The following is a 21,935-nucleotide window of genomic DNA, read 5'->3' as shown; positions in this document are numbered from 1 at the left end:
AGTAAATCATGTTGCGTGATTCATTTAAATACTCTCCTCCCATAAATTTTGCATCTGAAAGGGAAACTCCTACAAATGCATATGCAATAAGGTCAGCCGCAAAACTAAGTAACTGTGTCCATGCCTTATCAGTGCTCATTTTTCACTGCGTTTCTTGTAAATCCTGACAGTAGTTTGTTAACGCCAAAAAAGGGTTTGCGCTGACGCAATCTGTTAGTAAAACCTGGCCCTATGTGTTTAAATTTGATTCATTCTTATATTATACATTAGGTATGGCTGTAATAGAAGGAAGCGTGCAAAATAACGAGATGGTCCTCACTGCAGAACACGAAATCCAGGGGGAGGAGTTGGATCCAGATCCAACTCCTCCCACCTTACATATACCTAAACCTACCAATCTCCGCCCCCTGATCCCTAACCCCACCCCTAACCCTAACTCTATCCCTAACCCCACCCCTAATCCTACCCATCTCCGCCCCCTGATCCCTAACTCCACCCCTAATTCTACCCATCTCCACCCCCTGATCCCTAACCCCACCCCTAATCCTACCCATCTCCGCCCCCTGATCCCTAACCCCAACCCTAATCCTACCCATCTCCGCCCCTGATCCCTAACCCCACCCCTAATCCAACCCATCTCCAACCCCTGATCCCTAACCCCACCCCTAATCCTACCCATCTCCGCCCCCTGATCCCTAACCCCAACCCTAATCCTACCCATCTCCGCCCCCTGATCCCTAACCCCACCCCTAATCCTACCCATCTCCGCCCCCTGATCCCTAACCCCAACCCTAATCCTACCCATCTCCACCCCTGATCCCTAACCCCACCCCTAATCCTACCCATCTCCGCCCCCTGATCCCTAACCCCACCCCTAATCCAACCCATCTCCAACCCCTGATCCCTAACCCCACCCCTAATCCTACCCATCTCCGCCCCCTGATCCCTAACCCCACCCCTAATCCTACCCATCTCCACCCCTTAGATCTGGATCCAACTCCACCCCCTGGATCTCGTGTACTGCAATGAGGTGCTACTGAAAATAACTGAAATGCTTCCACTTTGATTTCTGTTTACTTTGCTTCTCCCTTGAGATGAGTTGGCGGTTGTGGTGGTGTGTTTTACAGCTGTGCTTAGGTTGTGTGTGCTCATTTGTGTTTGAGATGATGATGGACATGTGATAGACCTGGTGAAGGATCCTCTTCCTGAGCTGAAGTTATCTGAAGAGGACCGTCAGAAGAATCTGGAGCTGCTCGATGAGGCCAAGAAAGTCAGCGATCGCTTCTTGCAGCGCAGGGGCCGACGCTCCACCTGCAGCCTTTCGGACTCCCCCACAGGTACAACATGATTACACCCCCAGTCAGGACAGTGCTTCTCAAAGAGGGGGCCATAGAGGGCCTTAAGATTTAAACTTAATTTAAAGGTGCTGTATGTAACTTTTTTACTCTACTAAAGCATGAAAATACCATCCTATGTTTGCATACATTTTTAGAAAACATACTCGTTGATATGAAAACACTTCTACAGCCAGTTATTTGATTTATTATTTTACACATTCCGTGTTGTCAGTCGGGGTTTGTGTTGGTCTGTGTGATCTTGCCACTGCCAGTTCACCCAGTAGTATTTCGAAACCCCGGGATGCCAGTTGGCAGGAAACACAGTGTATTGCAGCCAGCAAACAAACTGGGTCAGAGATTGCAGATTCCACACAACCTAAAAAGCCTCGATATCCATCTAAAAATCTCTATGAACGAGAGCATATTAAAATGCGGATAAATCAACTCAACTTACTAATTTTATTAAGTCTCATGGGCTTTTATTGTCAATTGCTCTCGTTTTGTCACGTGTCCTCAAACTGGCAACCCGCGTGAGCGTCGAGTCTGAGGAGGAGGGGCGGGGGAAGCAACGGTCTCTGATATTTTGAATTTGGACTGCAGTACCTATTTCGACCACTAGCCCGTCGGATCCTTCGAGCTTCGAGCTGTCATTCTTACAGACCGCACCTTTAAAAGGAGCAGTAAGATTTCTGAGAAACGCTGTTGATATTTAAAGGTTCTCTAAGCGATGTCGGGTGACGTCACTTCTTGTTGACGTTTAAAGTATTGTCAAACAAAACGGAGGCTAGCTAGACACTCCGTCCTCCTCATCCGCGCACTAACCCCCCAAACCCCGCCCCCAAGTCCTTCTTGTCAGTGATTGGCTGGAACTGTTTGTCATGTTTCGTGGAGCGGGTTAGCCCAGTTTGTTTTTGTTGCTGTTTGTGGAGCCTGGGCTGTCTACAGAGATCGCGTTTCTTTACAGTGTGTTCAGGGGACAGGCAGCCAGCGGTTAGTGAGGAGATGTTTGCTGTATGTGACAAAAAATGTTTTGGCCTAAAAAACGCGTGACATCGCTTAGAACACCTTTAAAATCACCAAAACAAACACGCCCCTCCCAAAAGGATCACACCCCTATCTTGATAGCCCTGCCCACAAATCACAAACACGCTATGCAACACAGGCACCTCCCCCCCTCATGATTAGACACGCCCCCTACTTCTGATTGGCTACAAGTGTGTTGTTGTGCTCAGTTCGATCCACTTTCTACAGTGTTTCTCAGAATTCACTTACTGCACCTTTAATTTAAAAAAATACATTTTAACCTTTTTAAAAAACATCTATTTATTTATTTATTAAAGTAATATAATTTCATTAAAATAATCAAACTTAATGAAAATGCTTTAATCTAAACTGCAATCATATTTCTTTTTTTAAATTTTTTTTTATTCCTTTTTCCTTACTAACTTTTGTTTCGTATTAATTGTGGTTGGTTAATTTAGTATATTTCCCTGTTTGTGTTAATAAAAAAAAAAGGAAAAAAAGCATTCTTGTCATAATTACAACAGAAATAATATAAGATTATTGGGAGTCGTACAACAATGACAAAATTCATAATTGAAGATATAAACATTCAAAACTTACAGCCTCTCACTTCCACAAATATGGATCAATGATTTTGATGACATCACTCTGCACTTCAGCTTCTCATCAGATTTTCTGTCCAATCAAATGCTCTCTAGAATCTGAAGCTCCGCCCCCTACATTATAAAAGCTGCGACTGAAATCAGTCACTTGTTCACACATTTACTGTTTTCTACATGGTGAATGGCACATAGTGCACTATATAGGGGATAGGGAACAATTCGACAGTGTAAATATGCTTTCCATTGGGGCGAATGAAGTCTGATTTCACGTTCACGCCGCAGCTCCATTCCAGAGACATAATAGCACAGAGCGGATCATATGTGCAAGCCGGCAGAAACCACAAATCATATTGGACTCATTTGAATTCTGCACAGAATGCTATATTTTAGAGAGATATGAATGAGATTAGGAGAAACGGTTAGAGATAAGGAGGAAACTGCGGTTTTACTAAAGTCAACGGCTCTGGCCTAAAAAGGGGAGCAGCTTTTTGTCCCAGCCTGTCTTCCTGTTTTAGTGGGAATTACATCAACACATTGAATAATACTGTGCGTTTCAAGGCACTTCAGTGGACCTTTAACAAAAAGTTAGTGTTTAGGTTTTACATGGTCTCAGGAATTTAAAGATTGTCTCATGTTAACATATATAATGTGTAAGTCTTGTTTCTATAGCTTGAGAACGGTGTATTTTATCATTTATCTCAGTCACGTCCCATAGACTTCCATTGTAAATGCAGTACTGTAAACACTATTTCCTGTGGTAACCGACAGCCTGTCAAGTTGTCAACCGAGCAACTGGACAATTATTTCCGATTGACAGTAAAAATGAAGAACACTTCTTCCAAGTGGTGAATGTTTTTGTTGCAATCTTGAAATGTTTATTTCAGAAGCAGCTTGTTTATTTCAGCTTTTGCGATTTCCTTGCTTATCAGGCTTTAACATCATGTCCGCATGTCCTCAAATGTCTTGAGCACCAGCCAAAATTCCTCCTTTATCCTGCAAACCAGCCACAGCATACCGACTTGAGCATATTCACAGGTCGATATATAAGAGATAAAGCGAAGTAATATCCAAACTTTGTCCAAAAATGGCTAACGTTGTCTTTGGGTTACAGCTCTCTCCCCGAACCCAACGCCATGCTCCTCCCCCAGACTATCCAGAAGCAGTTCCCTCTCCGCACCCTCACAACTAGGTACCATGCTGTGCTTTCTGTCACATTTGCCTGCAGAGTCCCTTTCCATGGCTGATCTAAACTAAAGGTTTCGTTTGCTCCACCAGGTCCTGAGGTCTTCGCAACTCCTCCAGCAAGTCCCTCCATAACTCAGGTGAGAGTCACTTCTAACTCCCTTCTATATAGCGTTAAAATTGTGTCTCCTTGGTGATGAAATGTTTAAATGTTTCGTTGTTTTTGGTCAGCATCTGGAGGTACCATCTACCCATGACCAAGAGGATACGAGTAAACCGGAGCAGGAGGTTTGTGTAACTAATGTCATTCCTTCTTCTCTTCTCACTTTAATCTTCCGTCTTCAGTGTTTCAAGTATAAAAACATTAGCAAAGTGTGAATTTTCACTCAAGTCCCCATACTACTCTTTACTCTTATTGTAACCTATAATGTTAGTCAAGTGCTAATTTAGTTCATCATGACCTTTTCCTTTCTAATGCAGTCTGAAGTACATGTGAAATGAGTAGCAACTATGTTTTACTGCATTTACTCACAAAATCTACATTACATTGATTTGAAATGTGTTGCACAAACAGTTCACACTGACTTTTCAACTGCAATTATTAGGTCCATTGTGAAAAAGAAGTACGCATTAGCATGTTTAACCCTTGTGTTATGTTGCGGGTCAATTTGACCCGTTTCGATTTTCTAGGTGTTGGAAATACTGGTTAACCTTTGTTTTTTTTTCTTGATATTTTGTGACTTTTTCTCATTTATCATGATGAACATGCATGCAAAGTTTCAACATGCTGATGTGTTTTGACATATACAAACAAAATTACTATTACGTTCGTGATGTTCGCGGGTCAATTTGACCCTTATAGGCAGCCATTCAAAAGCAACTGTACAGACACAAAATAAAAACATTTATTTTCTGTATGTAAGGGCACTTCAACTCCAGTTCTAACGTGCAAGTGCATCTAAAAGTGATCTAACCCTAACCAAACACACTTGAAAAAGCTAAAATCACAGTGTTTAGAATTATTTGCAAATTACAGATGAAAATCTTTGTCAGACACAGATAGTAAAATAAGCTCTCATTTCAATATTCAAGATATCTAAAATACCTAGCTTTTAACCAAAACTTTTATGTAGGATTTTCAAAGGCAGCTTCACAGAGCCAAAAAATAAATAAAAAACATTTATTTGATGTATGATTTTGTTATGTTTGGTTTCTCACTTCCCTGTGAGTGAATAATGAAACTAGGGAACTAGGTCTTAGGAAACTAGGGAAAGTTAACTTAGGAAAAGTAAAAATTTTCATTATACAGCAAAATTTTATTGTTCAGTTACGATGTTCAAAGCATAAAAATTAAAAAAAAAAAAAAAAGCAAAAAAAAATGTATATGCAAAAAAAGTCAGTATACTGTTATTTATTTTCCAATTTTGTCAAAAATTGGTTTAAAAAATGGTTTAAAACCATTTTTATAAATCATATTTTCAGATTTAATGTTTTTGTAATGTTTGACAAATGTTGATATTAAAAGTTTACAGTTTGTATCTAAATCTTTGTTGTTTTTCATAGTGTGATTTTTGAGGAATTGTATTGAATCCAATTAGAGTCAATTTGACCCGCTCCATAAAGGGTATACACAGAATTCGAACAGTGCACAAGGGTTAATGTTAACTAGAGTAACTTACTATGAAATAATGTACTGAAGTGTGAACTGAATGTAATTGTAACAGTATGGGGAAGAAGGAAGTGGGAACCGGCTAATCTTTAACATGAATTTTAATGACAAAATACAATTCGAAACTGAAAGCGAAACTTTTCAGCTGACTGCCGCACAGGAACAGAAAAGAAACAACAACAACAAATGCCACACATCTGGAGCATTCGCTTTCATGCACTTGTTCTCTCCTTAATCATTAAACTCACTTTTTTGTTTTTGTTCGTTTGCTTCAGACCTTCACGAGGCTAGTAGAGTGGATGCCTAGCGACAAGAAAAAAAAGGTGTCCTCTGGAACTTTAACCCCGCGTTATGCCACCGCCGTGCCAGCCAGAGATCCCGCCCTGGTTCAGAAGGAGAAGCCAGACCATCATAAACCAGTGGACAAGGGGACGAACTCTGAACACACAGCCCAGAAAAAGGAGGAGACTCCTGGCCGTGGTGTCAGTCAACCTCTTGCCACAGGGGTCGCCAAACCCGTCCCCCGGCCACCCACGCAGCAAGCCCCATGCACGGCCGAAATCAAAACAATAGGGGCCTTCCCGCCTCTAATGAGAGCCGTCTCCTGGGACACGGTGGGCTCCATGAACATGAGGAATGCTGCTCCCAAGGGCGAGGAGAGTCTGTCCTTCCCTGACAAATCAAGGGAGTCTCTGTTTAAGTCCTCTGGGTACAAGGACTTCCCTGTGCCACCTGGGACCGTTCAAAAACTGTCCAGTTTGCGTGAGGTAAACCTTTGTTGTCTTTGGCCAACCCGATAACCATGCTTTTTCAATAGTTTAATGTTCCTTTTTATGGCTTTTTCTGAGATTTGAGCCCAGTTGGCAGAGTAAAGGGAATGACATGTCCCTGATTTAGCGGAATCACTATTTGAAAGTTGGTTTATGGTTTTCATTCCTCTTCTAGGAGCACAAGCTGGTGCGTAACCAGAGCATCTACAGCTCGAAGCTTCCTGACCTGAGTGAAACAGCCGAGCAGGAACGAGGTGCGATCATCTTAAATCTAAACTTATTGCAGCTTATTTTTAGGGGCCAAGCACCAATGGATCATATTGTAATCGTTAGTGTTCCTATTTTTATTATTATTCTGCCCTGGAAGTTCTATGGCAGGTCATAGAACTGCTTGCGGGAAAGTTATGAGATTTGGCAAACAGATAGAGGACAGTCTGTCACGATACCACATTTTGGAGTCTCTAACTCATCCCTCTAGTGCCACCAGCTGTCCGAAGCTGCACTAACCTTTATGCTACTAACTTTTGAAGGGCTAGAAATTCTTTTTTTCCTCTGATTCCTTGGCTCAAAACGATTCGAATGCACTCTATATAACGTAATTTTCTGTCATGAAAATCCGATTTTCATGAAAATTTAACCAGATCATCTTCAGACCATGCCTACAAAAAGCCGAATTCAAGTTGATTCGTGAATGACGTGCAAACTAATTAAAGGAAGAGCACGCTAAAATGAACGTGAGGCTATATCTCCGCAACACTTTAGCGTATTGTGACCAAACTTGGTGTGTGTTATGACAACCATGACCTGAGAGTGCTTGCGCAGTTTTGGCGCAGTCACCTTAATTGATTCCTTGGGTCATGTCGAGAACATAGATACCAATATTCCATAGTCTGCCGAACGTCCTTTCCGCCATTTTGAAACCTACTTTTTTCGAACTCCTCCTAGGCCGTTGGACCGATTTTCACCTAAATTGAATCGTATCATCTTCAGACCATGTATATGAATGCAAAAAGCAAAAATGCAAAAAGTTATAGATTTCGCGTCGTTTGATGGATTGTTAACATATACCGCATCAACAAAGTTGAGGCATAATGCCAAAATGACTGTATCTCTGCAATGCTTTGACATATTGAAACCAAACTTTTTCATTGAACCGCTTCGTTGTCTCCTCACTCTGACCACAACACATCAATTTGGTCACAGCACCACCTATTGGTCAAAAGTGATAATCCATTAAATCTTATTAATAGTGACTGCCTAAAATAATTTTAATATGTATTTAATTGCTCATTGTTGCAGTTGATGCAGTCTGATGCTAAAGCCATGCTGGCATGACTTATCGTGCATTCTTCTCTGCTTGCCCCTTAATGGCTGCTTGCAGCTATATTTGTATAAATTGTTGGTTTAAAGGGATAGTTCACCCCCCCAAAAAAATACTGTTTGCCCTCATGTCATTCTAGATCTGTATGACTAACTCTCATTGGAGTATTAGTAGATTGCCTGCTTTATATCTGCTAATTCTTTATTGTGAAGATCCTCCAACAGACATTCTACTAACTATAAGTATCTTTGCATGTCAACATATTCTAACCCGAACCCTACCAGTCTACTAATACTCTACTCACACTTTAATGAGAGTTAGTTGACATGTATTTGACACGTGCAATGTTACTTATAGTCAACAGAATGTGTTAAAGGCACCATCGAAATAAAGTGAAACCATTTAAGTTATACATATCTGAAAGGACATACGGGTGAGTAAATCATGCATGAATTTAAATTTTTTGGGTGAACTATCTGTGTAAGTAAAGCAATCATTAAAGGTTTTTTCTGCTTTTTAAAAAAAATGAATAAAAATGACAAAAACCCATAACAAAAATGACTTATTTAAATACAAAAGTGAAATTACACAAAAAAGTTCAGCTCTTTTGACAGCATCTTTTGGCACTCTGTCTATTATCACACACAATAATTTTGATTCACTCATCAGTTTGTAAAAACAAACAGATTTAAAAAACAGAAATATACAGGATTTGGTTTTATTTAATTTTTTAAGCCATTTTTATTGATCGTTTGGTACAAGAAATTTGTGTTATTTAAGCTGTTTTCTTCTGTATTAGGCAGATGAATTGTTCTTGTTAAACTGTCCCTTTCTGGCATCTCACATGTGTCATGCAGAAGTTACAGGGTTTAGTACTGGCCAGGTTTAGTTGACATTTTTTTGTAAATTAGTAATTGATTTTTCCCCGGTTTCACAGACGAGGTTAAAATGCATGTTTGAGCTGATTTAACTGAAAGCAACTTGCACTGACATATCTTAAAATATGTCAGTGCCATTGTTTTGTCTCAAGATGCACAGCAGTAGTATTTTTATCGAAGGCACGTTTATAAAAGCTACTTAAATGTCCTAATTGAACTAAGGCCTCATCCTGGCTTAATCTAAACCCTGTCTGTGAAACCAGGCCTTTATCTCATAGTCTCATCTGAACACATAATGTTTGAGAAGTCTTGACTATACTTCGTAAATTTGAACATGTAACATTTTAGCCTGTTTTTACAAACAGAGGGACTATTCAACATTACTTTTATGCTCTTTCACAAGTTGTCAGTCTGTTTCTCTGCTGTCAGTAGAGCTTAAAATGATAGTTCACCCAAAAATAAAATTTGTTACCATTTACTCGCCCTCAAGTTGTTCCAAACATGTATGTGTTTCTTTGTTCTGTTGAACACAAAAGAAGATATTTTGAAGAATGTTGGTAACCAGACAGTTGCTGGACCCCACTGACTTCCATACTATGAAGCAAATACTATGGAATCAATAGATTTGGTTAACGACATTCTTCAAAATATCTTCTTTTGTGTTCAACAGAATAAAGAAACTCCTACAGGTTTAGAACAGCTTGAGGGTGAGTAAATGATGACATACATTTTATTTTGGGGTAAACTATCCATTTAACTTTTTTTTTCTTTTTTAAATGTAACTATATTCTTACAACACTATGTGGCACATGTATGTCACAATCAACATGTAGTGCTTGTAATCATTTCTTTTACAGTTCTCTTAAAGGTATGTTCTAACTATGTAATTTTTGATGCTCTAGATTAGAGGTTAATAAACAAAACTGCATGCGTCTAGCGGAAGAACACTGTAGCCGGAGCTGCTTCTCTCTGTTTATGTCTATGACGAGTCGCGCAGGTACTGGGATTTTCCACAGCATTTGTCGTCCCACCAGGGCTAAAATATTCAGAATATAAACACTTATCATAGGCGTACCATAGTGATTCAGAATAAAACAAAAACATGGTTTGGAAGATGGACTCATTATGTACTCTCATTGTAAATATGATCAAAAAATCGATCTTTAAATATGCTGCATTAAATCTCAGTGATTGGTTCATCTCTCAGGTCCACCCTCTCCACTCACAAGCTCTCCCAGTGAAGAGGAGGCCAAAGAGAGACCTGACGCTATGCCCAACATTTCAGATGTCATGCTGCGCAAGCTCAAACTGCACAGGGGTTTACCTGGCTGGTACGCTCATAAATCCATCATTTGAACATAGAAATATCAATTACCTACTAATAATTTTACCCCCTCCCCCCTCTTTTTTTGTTGCAGCGCACCCCCGCTCTCAGAGAAGGAAGTTGAGGTGTGTGTATTCTTATATAATTGTATATAGATTTATTTTTCTTTTAAAAAAGTCCTTATGACAATGAGATTATTCAACGGTTTTTACTCATATTTGACACTTGTTAGTTTTAGACTCTGTATATAATAAAAGAAAATACAGTGCAGGTGTGCAGAAATCATAATGTTGTCATAACTGCATCACAGCTGATCTAGTTCAGTAGTGTTGTCCAGAATGCGGCTGTTTTGATATGTAAGTGAAGGCCATGGCTGAGCCTGGCTTAGGACATGGCAATTTGATGGGCTTTAGTGAGTTCCTGTCCCCTGTGAGGAAACTAACATGCCTTTGTGAATATCTGCTCCCAGGATGACGCTAGTGAGGGTCAAGGGCTGGATGTACTTTCCTCTCTAATATTCAGACAATACTGGCTGTACTCCTGCCGCATTCTTTGATCCTGACAGTAAAGTTCCCATGATATTGATGCTTTCTTTAGTCCTGCTCCAGTTCTCAAAAGCACAACCTCTTGTAAAGTCAAGTTATTCATCTACCATGTGTATTAGAGAAGTCTGTATATTAAACCCTACAAAACCGGCAACTCAAATGTACACTACCATTCAAAAGTTGAGGGTCTGTACAGTATGTATTTATTCATTTTTGAAAGAATAAAATATGAAAAAATGTGAAATTGAACAGAAATGTTTCTTTAGCAGCAAATGATCATATTAGAATGATTTCTGAAGGATCATGTGACACTGACTGGAGTAATGATGCTAAAAATTCATCTTTGCATCACAGGAATACATTACATTTTAAAATATATTCAAATAGAAAACAGTTATTTGACATTTTAACCATATTTCACAATATTACTGTTTTTACTGTATTTTTCATCAAATAAATGCAGCCTTGGTGAGACTTTTTCCAAAACATAAAAAAAAACTGTACAGTAGTGTATTTTCACAATAATTTGTATCATATTTCTTTATATAATCTGTTCTCAGGTCATAATCTGTACTTGAATAGTTTTTATTAGTAGTAGTAGTAGTAGTATTACCCACAAATATATGCTATATATACATATTAACATTTAAAGAAAAGCTACAGACAGTGGAAACGTGGTTTTTAAATATAATTTTCAATGTCATTTAAAATATATATATATATATAATTTCAGATTATTTTTCTCTGTGCTCGTCTTTAAAATGCTCACCAAATGTTCATTCAAATTTTCTGGGTAAAAACTTCTGATTACAAACTGAACAGTCAAATTAATTCATTAATGTGACTAAAGTCATTATCCTGTCAAATATATGACGCATAGCACTTCCTGAGAATGACATTGCATTTATCTGTGCCAGAGGCTTATTGAAACATGTGAAATCAGTTGTGTTTTCAACAGTGACCAATACTTTCACAGCAAATCGATGCATGTTGTGTTTTAATGGCCATGTTTTCCGTCTTCTCCCTGCAGAACGCATTTGTCCAGCTGTCCCTGGCATTCCGCAACGACAATTACACGCTGGAGTCGCGGCTGAAACAGGCGGAAAGGGAGCGCAACCTGACTGAGGAAAACGCAGAGAAGGAACTGGAAGAGTTTAAAGGCAGTCTCAAGGTCAGAACTCAACCCACATAAACACACATGTTGGGAATAAACTAGAAAATAGCTTGATTTTTTTGTGTGTCTGCATGCCATTCCAGAGCACTGTGTCAGTGTGGCAGAATGTTGAGCAGCGTGAGTTTTACCAGCAACTCTTAGAAACGATCGCCGTATTACATCGCCTGACGAACCGCCTCTCCAGCAGGGCTGAAATGGTGGGAGCCGTGCGGCAGGTGAGATGCTCATCATTCCAGCGCCAGAACTTCATGTGGACTTCTATAGCTGCGGTCACTTGAACCAAATTTCAGTGAAACTTTGGAGGCAAGAAAGCTCAATTGTCAATAGTGTGGCGATGTATGATGCACAGCTCACACAGAAGTCACTTTCAAGCCAAGAAAGTGACTTTTTGTTGGTCAAAGCGGCGAATTCACGTGACCAACTGAACCCGATGTGGAATCTGAGTGGGGAACTTTTTTTACCCTCAAGATGTGGTCATATTAGCTATATTTTGCGGTTCCACTTTATTTCGATAGTCCACTTTAGACATTCTACTAACTATAAGTAACTTTGCAATTACATGTCAACTAACTCTCATTAGAGTATTAGTAGACTGTAGTAGACTGTTAGGTGTTAGGGTTCGGGTTAGTAGAATAAGTTAACTTGTAGTTTACTTATAGTCAGTTGAATGCCTGTTGAGGAGCATCAAAATAAAGTGTTTGCAGATATTAAGCAGACAGTCTACTAAGTTAGTTGACATGTGATTGTAGAATGGACTATTGAAATAAAGTGTTACCAATTTTGCATGCAAAATCTGGTCCATTGTCAATAGCATATAGATATATGAAGTTCTGCTCACATAGTAGTCACTTTCAATCCAAGCAGCTGCACTGACCAACATGAACACGAGTGAAATCTGCACGGGGAACCTCACGCGTAACTCTGGAATCCACAGATTCCCATTGGAATGACTGGATTTCACACACGAGCAACTGTAAATGTGACCACACCTTCACGCAAACTCCCCATCACACAGATTCCTATTGAAATGACAGGATTTTGCCCTCAAACATTTGCCAAACAATGGTAAATGTGACCCGTACCTTTACCATTGCTCTACAACATTTGTTTGGGCGAAATGCAGTTATTTCAATATGAATCTACGTGATCCAGAATATTGCGTGAAGGTGTGGTCACATTTACCATGGCTTACCGTAATTTTGTGGATAAAATCCTGTCATTCCAATAGGGATCCGCATAGGGCTGTAGTCAAGACCACCTTTGTCGAGTCCAAGACCAGGACTTGTCGAATCCAAGTCAAGACCAAGGCCAAAGAGGTTAGAGTCCAAGACAAGACCGAGTCCAAAAAGGTCCGAGTCAAGTCTGAGTCCAGGACAGGAAAAAAGTCTTGACATTATGACATTAAATGACAATAATTTGGGTTATTATTTGTTGATCTAAAAGCAAAAACAGTGTCACAACACCCAGGATTTTTAAGTATAGACATTCCCCTTGATATCATATAATCTTCTAATCTAAAGAAAAAAGAATGATGACATATGGTGATACCTCATAATAGCAGTGTAAGAACTGATACAAACACCAACCCACTACTATTACCACTGCTAGGTACAAGTAGCCTACTGAGCATTTGAGCAACTAAATGACAATATAGCTTCACTCCAGTAAAATATATCTGTGGTAATTTCTTCACGTTAAACCGAACTTTTATTTTGACGAGTTTCTGAGTGTATCTGACGATGAAATGCTGAAGATAAACGTGTACTTGAGTATGTGTAGTACACGAACCTGCGGCACTCACTTGCAGAGACTCACTGAACAATCAGATTTGATAGCAGTCTTTAATATCCACAGTGACTAGTCCATAAAGCAATTTCATATTATGATCGGCAGTGAATAGACAGATCTGTTATTTTAGCTATGCGCCGGTATTGCAGTAGCAAATAGTAGAAAAGAAATCACACACGCGCAGGTCGTACTTGTCAATGACGGGCACTACAATCTGCGGTAATCTGCGGAGGTTTCTGTGGAAGTCTGCGGGTGCATACTACAATAATACGTTACTGGGAACATAAAAAAGACACCTGGACTCGGTGGAGACCAAAAGCCATATTTGGCAAGACCAGTGGCCGAGACCGAGACAAGTCCGAGTCCGAATACCAGCGAGTCCGAGACCACAGAAAAACGGTCTCGAGTCCGGACTCGAGTCCAAAACCGGACTCAAGTACTACAGCCCTGGATCCGCATGACTGGAAGTTTCGCGTGAGGGCAAAAAAGTTCCCCAGACAGATTACACTCTTGTTCAAGTTGGTTGCACAAGTTCACTGCATTGACCAACAGAAAGCTGCTTGGTTTGAAAGGGACTTCTGTGTGAGCTGTACTTCATGCATCACTACACTATTGACAATGGACCTTTTTTTGCAAAAAGAGATTTTGGAGAAATTTTTCCTTCAGGGTCTCTCTCGGCCCCGCATTTTAAGTGCTCTTCGTGTTTTCATGAGAAAACTATCCTTTGTCTCTGTGGAGGCACTAGATGGGAATGTTTATTTTCTGGCAGATAAGAGATGTTTGTGATAGATTTAGCTAAGTGTCATGCTTGCCCTTAGGTTAATGTGCAAGCTAAAGTAAACCAAGTTAACAGAGAAGGACTCAGCGGTATGTCTGTTGCCAGTGGTGACACTATTAGGCATTGCATGGGTTCACTGCAAGTATCATTACCTCAACTCACCATGCCTCAGTTACATCCCATAACTTTATAGTGACTGATGATACAAATATGTTTGAGGGTGAATGATCAAAGAATGAAGATCTTATTAACACCCTCAATACTCATCACATTTATTTTAACAAATGCATTCGAAGTCTACTTTTGCATAGTAGATTTGCATAGTAGAAAATGAGTGTGTGACACGGATTACATATTTGATAATTTGCTCAACGTCATTTAAGACATGACCCTGAATTAACATCTTTGTTGGTCCAGCAACAACATTAGACAGAGACCTAGCAACTACTATATCCTTTTTTGGGAGATAATAATTTTACTTTAAGAATATCATCTTGAATGGAAGCTTGTTTCTTCCATGGAATAAAAATAAAATAGCTAATTGTAACATTTTACCTCATAATTCAGATTTTTGACCCGCCCCCCTTAGTTACTGTCGCTATGTCCGACAAGCTACGCTGCTCTCTCACACACACACACACACACACACCATCATGGTCTCACGCAGTGAAAAATACATCGCGGACTGACAACACGCTGACAGACAGGACAGACCAGGTTACTTTTCAGTTACTTTTGATATTAAACATATTAAACAAAGTCTCACCTTTCAAATTTGGTCATTTAAAAAAGAAGAAATTTAAACAATAAATACCGTTTTGTGGCTCGATGTGTCTGACAGATCGCTGTAGAGCATCAGTTAAAGCTGCTCGTGATCCGATCATCTCTTCCTTATAGTTCATAGCATCAAATAAACATGAATGAACATAAGAAGGAATGTTGTTTTAACCGCAGAAAGGTATCCGTACATTCCGTTTTTTTCAAAGTTCATATCCTCCCATGTTAATCTACTAACTCCTCTGCTTTGTCGGACAAAATGGCGGATGGCGAAGTATGATTGGTCAGATCACCTGTCAAGAATCAAGCTCCCAATTCTGACTTTTTTCTCGCAATTGGAAGTTTAAATCTTGCAATTTTAACTTTATTTCTCACAATTGCGAGTTTACAGTATGTCTTGTAAAAAAAAAAAAAAGGTCAGAATTCTGAGATAAAGTCACAGTTACTGTACCTTTTTTATTTTTCGACCAAAAATCCCAGAGTTCTGGAGATGCACTGTACACAGCGGATTGTGCATATGATAACGTGCCTTTGCTTTGGCCGTGGCAGGAGAAGAGAATGAACAAGGCCACTGAGGTTATGATGCAGTACGTGGAGAATCTGAAGAGGACGTATGAGAAGGACCACGCTGAGCTGATGGAGTTCAAGAAGCTCGCCAACCAAAACTCCAACCGCTGCTATGGGGGTTCAATAGACACTGGAGGTAAATGGAAATCATCCAGGGCTTCAAAACCACAGTTTTGCCCCCAAAACATGCTAAAGTTTCATATTTCACTTATGCATTTCTTACAGATGATGGTGTTCCACGTACATCAAGATCCATGTCTCTGCAAATGGGAAAGGTAGGCAGAAGTCTGTTCCTAAAGAATTCAAAAAGCCTGATGCCTTAGGAAAACTTTTTTTCGAAGTTTTCGAAGTTTCTTCCAACTAAAACAGGGAGTTTTTTTAAATGGTCAATAGCTTTTAGATTTTCTTGCTAGTCAGATTAAGGCAGTATTAGGAATAACATTTTCTTTCTAAAGGACATTTTATTGGATACAAATTTGGATATGCCTCAAAGTACAAGATGAATTTTACACAAATGGTGAGACTGTAAGTCATGTAGGAGAATTCACATTACATTTTAAATAAGTGCACTGCCGTTCAAAAAGTTTGGGCTCACCGAGACATTTTATAATGTTTTTTTTTTTAAATAGATGACTAAACAGGGCTGCAATTATTGATCTAAATTACAGTAAAAACACTAATATTATGAAATATTGATACAATTAAATATTGGTACAAAACAACTGTATTATATTTACATATACACTGATGATCTGTGTATATGACTGAATTTGTCAGCATCATTACTCCAATGTTCAGTGTCACGTGATCTTTCAGAAATCATCCGAATACGATAATTTGCTGCTCAAACATTTCCTATTATTATTAATGCCTTCAACACTTGTGCTGCTTAATACTTTTTGTGTTTTTTTTTTTTTTTTTTCAGGATTCTTAGATAAATAGAAAGCATTTACAGTATTTGAAATAGAAATCTTTTGTAACATTATAAATGTCTACACTGTCACTTTGGACTAATTTAATGCATCCTTGCTCAATAAAATTATTAATTTCTTTCATTAAAAAAATCGTACTATCCCCAAACTGTTGAACGGTAGTGTATATGTACTGAAAGTTATTTTGTTAACTTTAGGAGTACACTAGCATTCAGATAAATTTGAAGCCAGAAAGCAATAAAACTCTAATTTTGGTTTCATGGGATCTTTAAGTTCCGTGTTTCATAGAAAACCAGGAGATGCAAATAACCATATTGGGCTTCACTTTTCTTCTGTGAAAAAGTACACTGATCTGAAGAACCTGTAATGTAACACACTTTTTAAATCTCTAAAAATATGATTGCTGAACCAAAGGTGCAGACCTTTATTTTGAATCATGTACCAATAACATCAATCTAGATCATAGAGAGAGAGAACATGAGACAAAGTGTTCATGTGATGAAGTATTTAGTTTAAGAGAGTGTGTCTTTGTCTCTCTAAGGCTTTGCCCAGACGGAGAGTCAGTGTAGCTGTAGTTCCCAAGTTTAATCTGCTGAACATCCCGGGGCAGACGCCGGCCATCGCTGGTCTGAACATTGCACCCGGTGCCCTTCCTGTGGTGGTGAGTCCTATCTCAAGCACACTGCCTCGTCAGCAGACTTGTGTAATTAATGATGCTTTATCTTTAACTTCCTTACATGTTGCATATTATCAAGGTGAACATTTGAGGCCAAAGCCATTCATCAAAATGAGACCTTCAGGATTTCTTACTTGATTGTGTTCTACTTTTGTTTAAAGTGTGAGGCAAACACCATTAAGAATGGCAGTTCGTCAGACCCTACACAACAAGATGTGCCTGACAAACCGTAAGTCACTGCCTTTCTCGACTTTGCTGTCACGTTCCCCATAAACTGTGTAGATGATCACGCATTCATCAAGTTATGCTTCGGAACTGTATTGTATTCCTAGACAACCTAGGTAACCTCAGTTTCCTTAAAACAATAGATCAATTTGAGCTTTATCAAAATATTCGCGTCAGGAAAATGTTGCATGATTACATGTTGCCCATCTAAAGAAGCTTATTCACCTACACTCTTAAAAACAAAAGGGGAGAAGGGACTTTTTTCAGAGATGCCATAGAAGAACTATTTCGGGTTCTCCAGAGAACCTTGTGAATATGTGAATAAAAGCCTAAATTCAATCTGTTCATCACATAAAGCGATCGAGTCTCTTCAGAAAATTTGGACTAAACCGCTCAATTCACATTAATTAGTTTTACGATCTCTTTATGAACTTTTTGAAGTGTTAAAGTGGTAGTTGCGTAGCTGTCAATGGAGGGACAGAAAGATCTCCGATTTGATCAAAAAAGATCTTCATTTGTGTTCCGAAGATGAACGAAAGTCTTACAGGTTTGGAACGACATGATGAGGGTGTGAATTTTCATTTTTTGGGTGAACTATGCCTTTAAAAGAATAATTTTATGTGAAGAACTTAATAATCTGAAGAACCTTTTTCCACTATAAAGAACCTTTTGTGCAATGGAATGGTTCTTTATTAGCATCAGTGGTTCCATGAAGAACCTTTAATATCCATAGAACCTTTCCATTGCACAAAAGGTTCTTTTATAGTGGAAAAAGGTTCATCAGATTATTAAAAAAAATAAAATAAAAAAAAAGGTTCCCCACACTAAAAAAAAATGGTTATTGGTTATAAGTGGTCACTGAGAGGTTATTTGGAGAACCACATTTGCCGGTTCAATGGCATTGCTGTGAAAACCCCCTTTTTGGAACCTTTATTTTTAAGAGTGGTTCCATGGAAGCACAGATGCCGATATTATAAGATTATAACTCACCCAACCTTCTCGTTTTTTTCTGTGTGCTTAAAATAGCACACAAGAAGTCCCACAAAAGTCCCATCTGCAGTCAGTTTTACATCCTATCTTGTGATTAAATCTAAACATTTGGACAGGAACGTTTGACAAAAAGCAGTCATCAGTGTCCATTTTGTTTTAGTAAGAAAAGGCAAAGAGCTAGTCACCGTACTGTCATATCCAAATGCCGGGTTTTAACTCAAAGACAGAAAGACAATAACAATCTGGTAAGATGCGTGCTATTCTAAACCGAGTGATGTTTAAAGACCTCCCAAAGGACGTTTAAACATTTCATGTCACACCTTTGTCACAGCTGCAGTGGTGTGTGTGTGTGCCATGTGGCGTTTAAGAATCTCCTTTAGGGCAGAGGTTGTTTTTGTTATTACCTGTGGTTATGAACTGAGAGAGCCCGTTGTGTTGTTCACACACATCTGCGTAATGGCAATTTTTTTATTGCTCCATCCCCGTCTCTCCTTTCCTATGTGAAACAAAGCAGTGGAAACCCTCTGACGGAGCAGGAAAGTGAAGCAACGCCAACCAAAGTTATCTGCAGTCCAGAGAAGATTACAGAAGAGATCAAAGCCAAGATTGAAGAAGAAGCGTATAACAAAGGGTAACACGCTTGCTGTTTTAATCTGTGTGGATGCACAGTGACTAGTTACATATCATGCAGTTGCATAATTGTAAAACATTCTCTAGAAACAGTGCCGGAACAGAAGTTATCACTTCTTTTGAAAACCGAGGTTGGGTCAAATTGGGGACCACCATAGTAGGATGCTTCCTCCTCAATATTGATTAGTTGTCAACAAATATGTGGGTTACGCTTTATTTCGATGGTTGAATTTAGACATTCTGCTAACTATAAGTAACTTTGCGACTACATGTCAACTAACTCTCATTAGAGTATTAGACTATAGATGTAGAAAGGCTATTCAGACCTATTACTTATGAATAGGAGAAACTGCAACGCACAATATGGCAGAATAAGCCCCCCCTTCTAAGTAAAAGAGCCAATCACTGATTGATAAAGTCATTGCGTCACTGCAGCTGCCGTTCGAAGCTCCGGTTCACATAGAAACCTGAGACTCGTGCTTAGGACTGCACAGGCGCATTGACTGGTCTAGCCTGAAAATATTTTTTTTTAATGCTGTTTTAGCACAAGAAACAACGGTAGCACTTTATTTTACAGTCTAACCTTAACCCATGTATTTACTTTACATCAACCAGAACTTTTTAAGGTAAGTACACTGTAAAATAAAGTGCAACCGAAACCACCTTAATGGGACAGTTCATGTCAGATTTTGTTGCTGAATTGAAATATGTTATTTAATTGTGAGTTCGGCAAGCACTTTTGAGCACATTAGAATCTCATGAGATTAGTGGTCAACAAATATGTTTTACCTTAAAAGGGTGATTTTTAAACCATATCCCTAGTCCTAAATATGTTGTTAGAGCTTTATTATAGCCTGTTTCATTAAAGGAGTAGTTCACTTTTAAAAAAACTTTCGCTGATAATTTACTCACCCCCATGTCATCCAAGATGTCCATGTCTTTCTTTCTTCAGTCGAAAAGAAATTAATGTTTTTGATGAAAACATTCCAGGATTTTTCTCCATATAATGGACTTCCATGGGAACCAGACGGTTCAAGGTCCAAAAGACAGTTTCAGTGCAGCTTCAAAGGGCTTTAAACGATACCAGACGATGAATAATGGTCTTATCTAGCGAAACGATCGGTCATTTCAAAAATAAATAGAAAAGTTGAAGTTTAAAAAGCACAAATGATACACGTTCGTGACTCTCCTGCTCGAACTCGTTCATCAAAATGAACGAATCTTTTTTCGAGTCATTTCGTTCATTTCGTTAGTTGAATGAACGAAATGACTCGAAAAAAGATTTGTATCATTTGTGCTTTTTAAACTTCAACTTTTTTATTTATTTTTGAAATGACCGATCGTTTCGCTAGATAAGACCATTATTCATCGTCTGGTATCGTTTAAAGCCCTTTGAAGCTGCACTGAAACTGTCTTTTGGACCTTGAACCGTCTGGTTCCCATGGAAGTCCATTATATGGAGAAAAATCCTGGAATGTTTTCATCAAAAACCTTAATTTCTTTTCGACTGAAGAAAGAAAGACATGGACATCTTGGATGACATGGGGGTGAGTAAATTATCAGCAAAAGTTTTTTTAAAAGTGAACTAATCCTTTAAGTTTGGAATTCATAAACCGTAGGCTACTTAAAATTTGTATGATTTGAAGATGCAAAAAAAGGTCAGCTTTATTGGACAGCAAGTAAATATTGCACCGCATCACATTATTAACAGTCAATCTTGTGCTTTATGCCAAGAATGATATTTTTTCAGTTTTTTTAAAGATAGATAGATAGATACGTAGATAGATACGTAGATAGATACGTAGATAGATACGTAGATAGATACGTAGATAGATAGATAGATAGATACGTAGATAGATAGATAGATAGATAGATAGATAGATAGATAGATAGATAGATAGATAGATAGATAGATAGATAGATAGATAGATAGATAGATAGATACGTAGATAGATACGTAGATAGATAGATAGATAGATAGATAGATACGTAGATAGATAGATACGTAGATAGATAGATACGTAGATAGATAGATACGTAGATAGATACGTAGATAGATAGATAGATAGATAGATAGATAGATAGATAGATAGATAGATAGATAGATAGATAGATAGATAGATAGATAGATAGATAGATAGATAGATAGATAGATACGTAGATACGTAGATAGATAGATAGATAGATAGATACGTAGATAGATAGATAGATAGATAGATAGATAGATAGATAGATAGATAGATAGATAGATAGATAGATAGATAGATAGATAGATAGATAGATAGATAGATAGATAGATAGATACATAGATAGATACGTAGATAGATACGTAGATAGATAGATAGATAGATAGATAGATAGATAGATAGATAGATAGATAGATAGATAGATAGATAGATAGATAGATAGATAGATAGATAGATAGATAGATAGATAGATAGATACGTAGATACGTAGATAGATAGATAGATAGATACGTAGATAGATAGATAGATAGATAGATAGATAGATAGATAGATAGATAGATAGATAGATAGATAGATAGATAGATAGATAGATAGATACATAGATAGATACGTAGATAGATACGTAGATACATAGATAGATAGATAGGTAGATAGATAGGTAGATAGATATGTAGATAGATAGATAGATAGATAGATAGATAGATAGATAGATAGATAGATAGATAGATAGATAGATAGATAGATAGATAGATACGTAGATAGATAGATAGATAGATACGT

The 21,935-nt window shown here is 38.4% G+C and overlaps 1 protein-coding gene across 7 annotated transcripts in view; it reads left to right on the top strand.

Annotated features, from left to right (window-relative positions):
• The window catches only part of mrvi1 (murine retrovirus integration site 1 homolog), a 50,446-nt gene that overhangs the window by 26,928 nt on the left and 1,583 nt on the right, over positions 1–21,935 (top strand). For 4 of the 7 annotated variants that reach the window (XM_056265731.1, XM_056265729.1, XM_056265735.1 and 1 more), the window contains exons 7-21: positions 1,164–1,337; positions 4,074–4,151; positions 4,238–4,284; positions 4,376–4,432; positions 6,089–6,580; positions 6,759–6,837; positions 9,990–10,113; positions 10,201–10,231; positions 11,682–11,822; positions 11,909–12,040; positions 15,718–15,871; positions 15,961–16,010; positions 17,209–17,328; positions 17,505–17,572; positions 19,070–19,189. In XM_056265731.1, the coding sequence (XP_056121706.1) occupies positions 1,164–1,337; positions 4,074–4,151; positions 4,238–4,284; positions 4,376–4,432; positions 6,089–6,580; positions 6,759–6,837; positions 9,990–10,113; positions 10,201–10,231; positions 11,682–11,822; positions 11,909–12,040; positions 15,718–15,871; positions 15,961–16,010; positions 17,209–17,328; positions 17,505–17,572; positions 19,070–19,189 (1,867 nt within the window). The remainder of the gene's footprint in view (positions 1–1,163; positions 1,338–4,073; positions 4,152–4,237; positions 4,285–4,375; positions 4,433–6,088; positions 6,581–6,758; positions 6,838–9,989; positions 10,114–10,200; positions 10,232–11,681; positions 11,823–11,908; positions 12,041–15,717; positions 15,872–15,960; positions 16,011–17,208; positions 17,329–17,504; positions 17,573–19,069; positions 19,190–21,935) is intronic. The other 3 variants (XM_056265733.1, XM_056265732.1, XM_056265730.1) reach the window with 3 other exon arrangements.

Source organism: Rhinichthys klamathensis, unplaced genomic scaffold, assembly GCF_029890125.1.
Source record: "Rhinichthys klamathensis goyatoka isolate OS25496 unplaced genomic scaffold, OSU_Roscu_1.1 h1tg000240l_1, whole genome shotgun sequence".
Lineage (NCBI taxonomy): Eukaryota > Metazoa > Chordata > Actinopteri > Cypriniformes > Leuciscidae > Rhinichthys > Rhinichthys klamathensis.
This window is presented reverse-complemented; position numbering and strand designations above follow the sequence as displayed.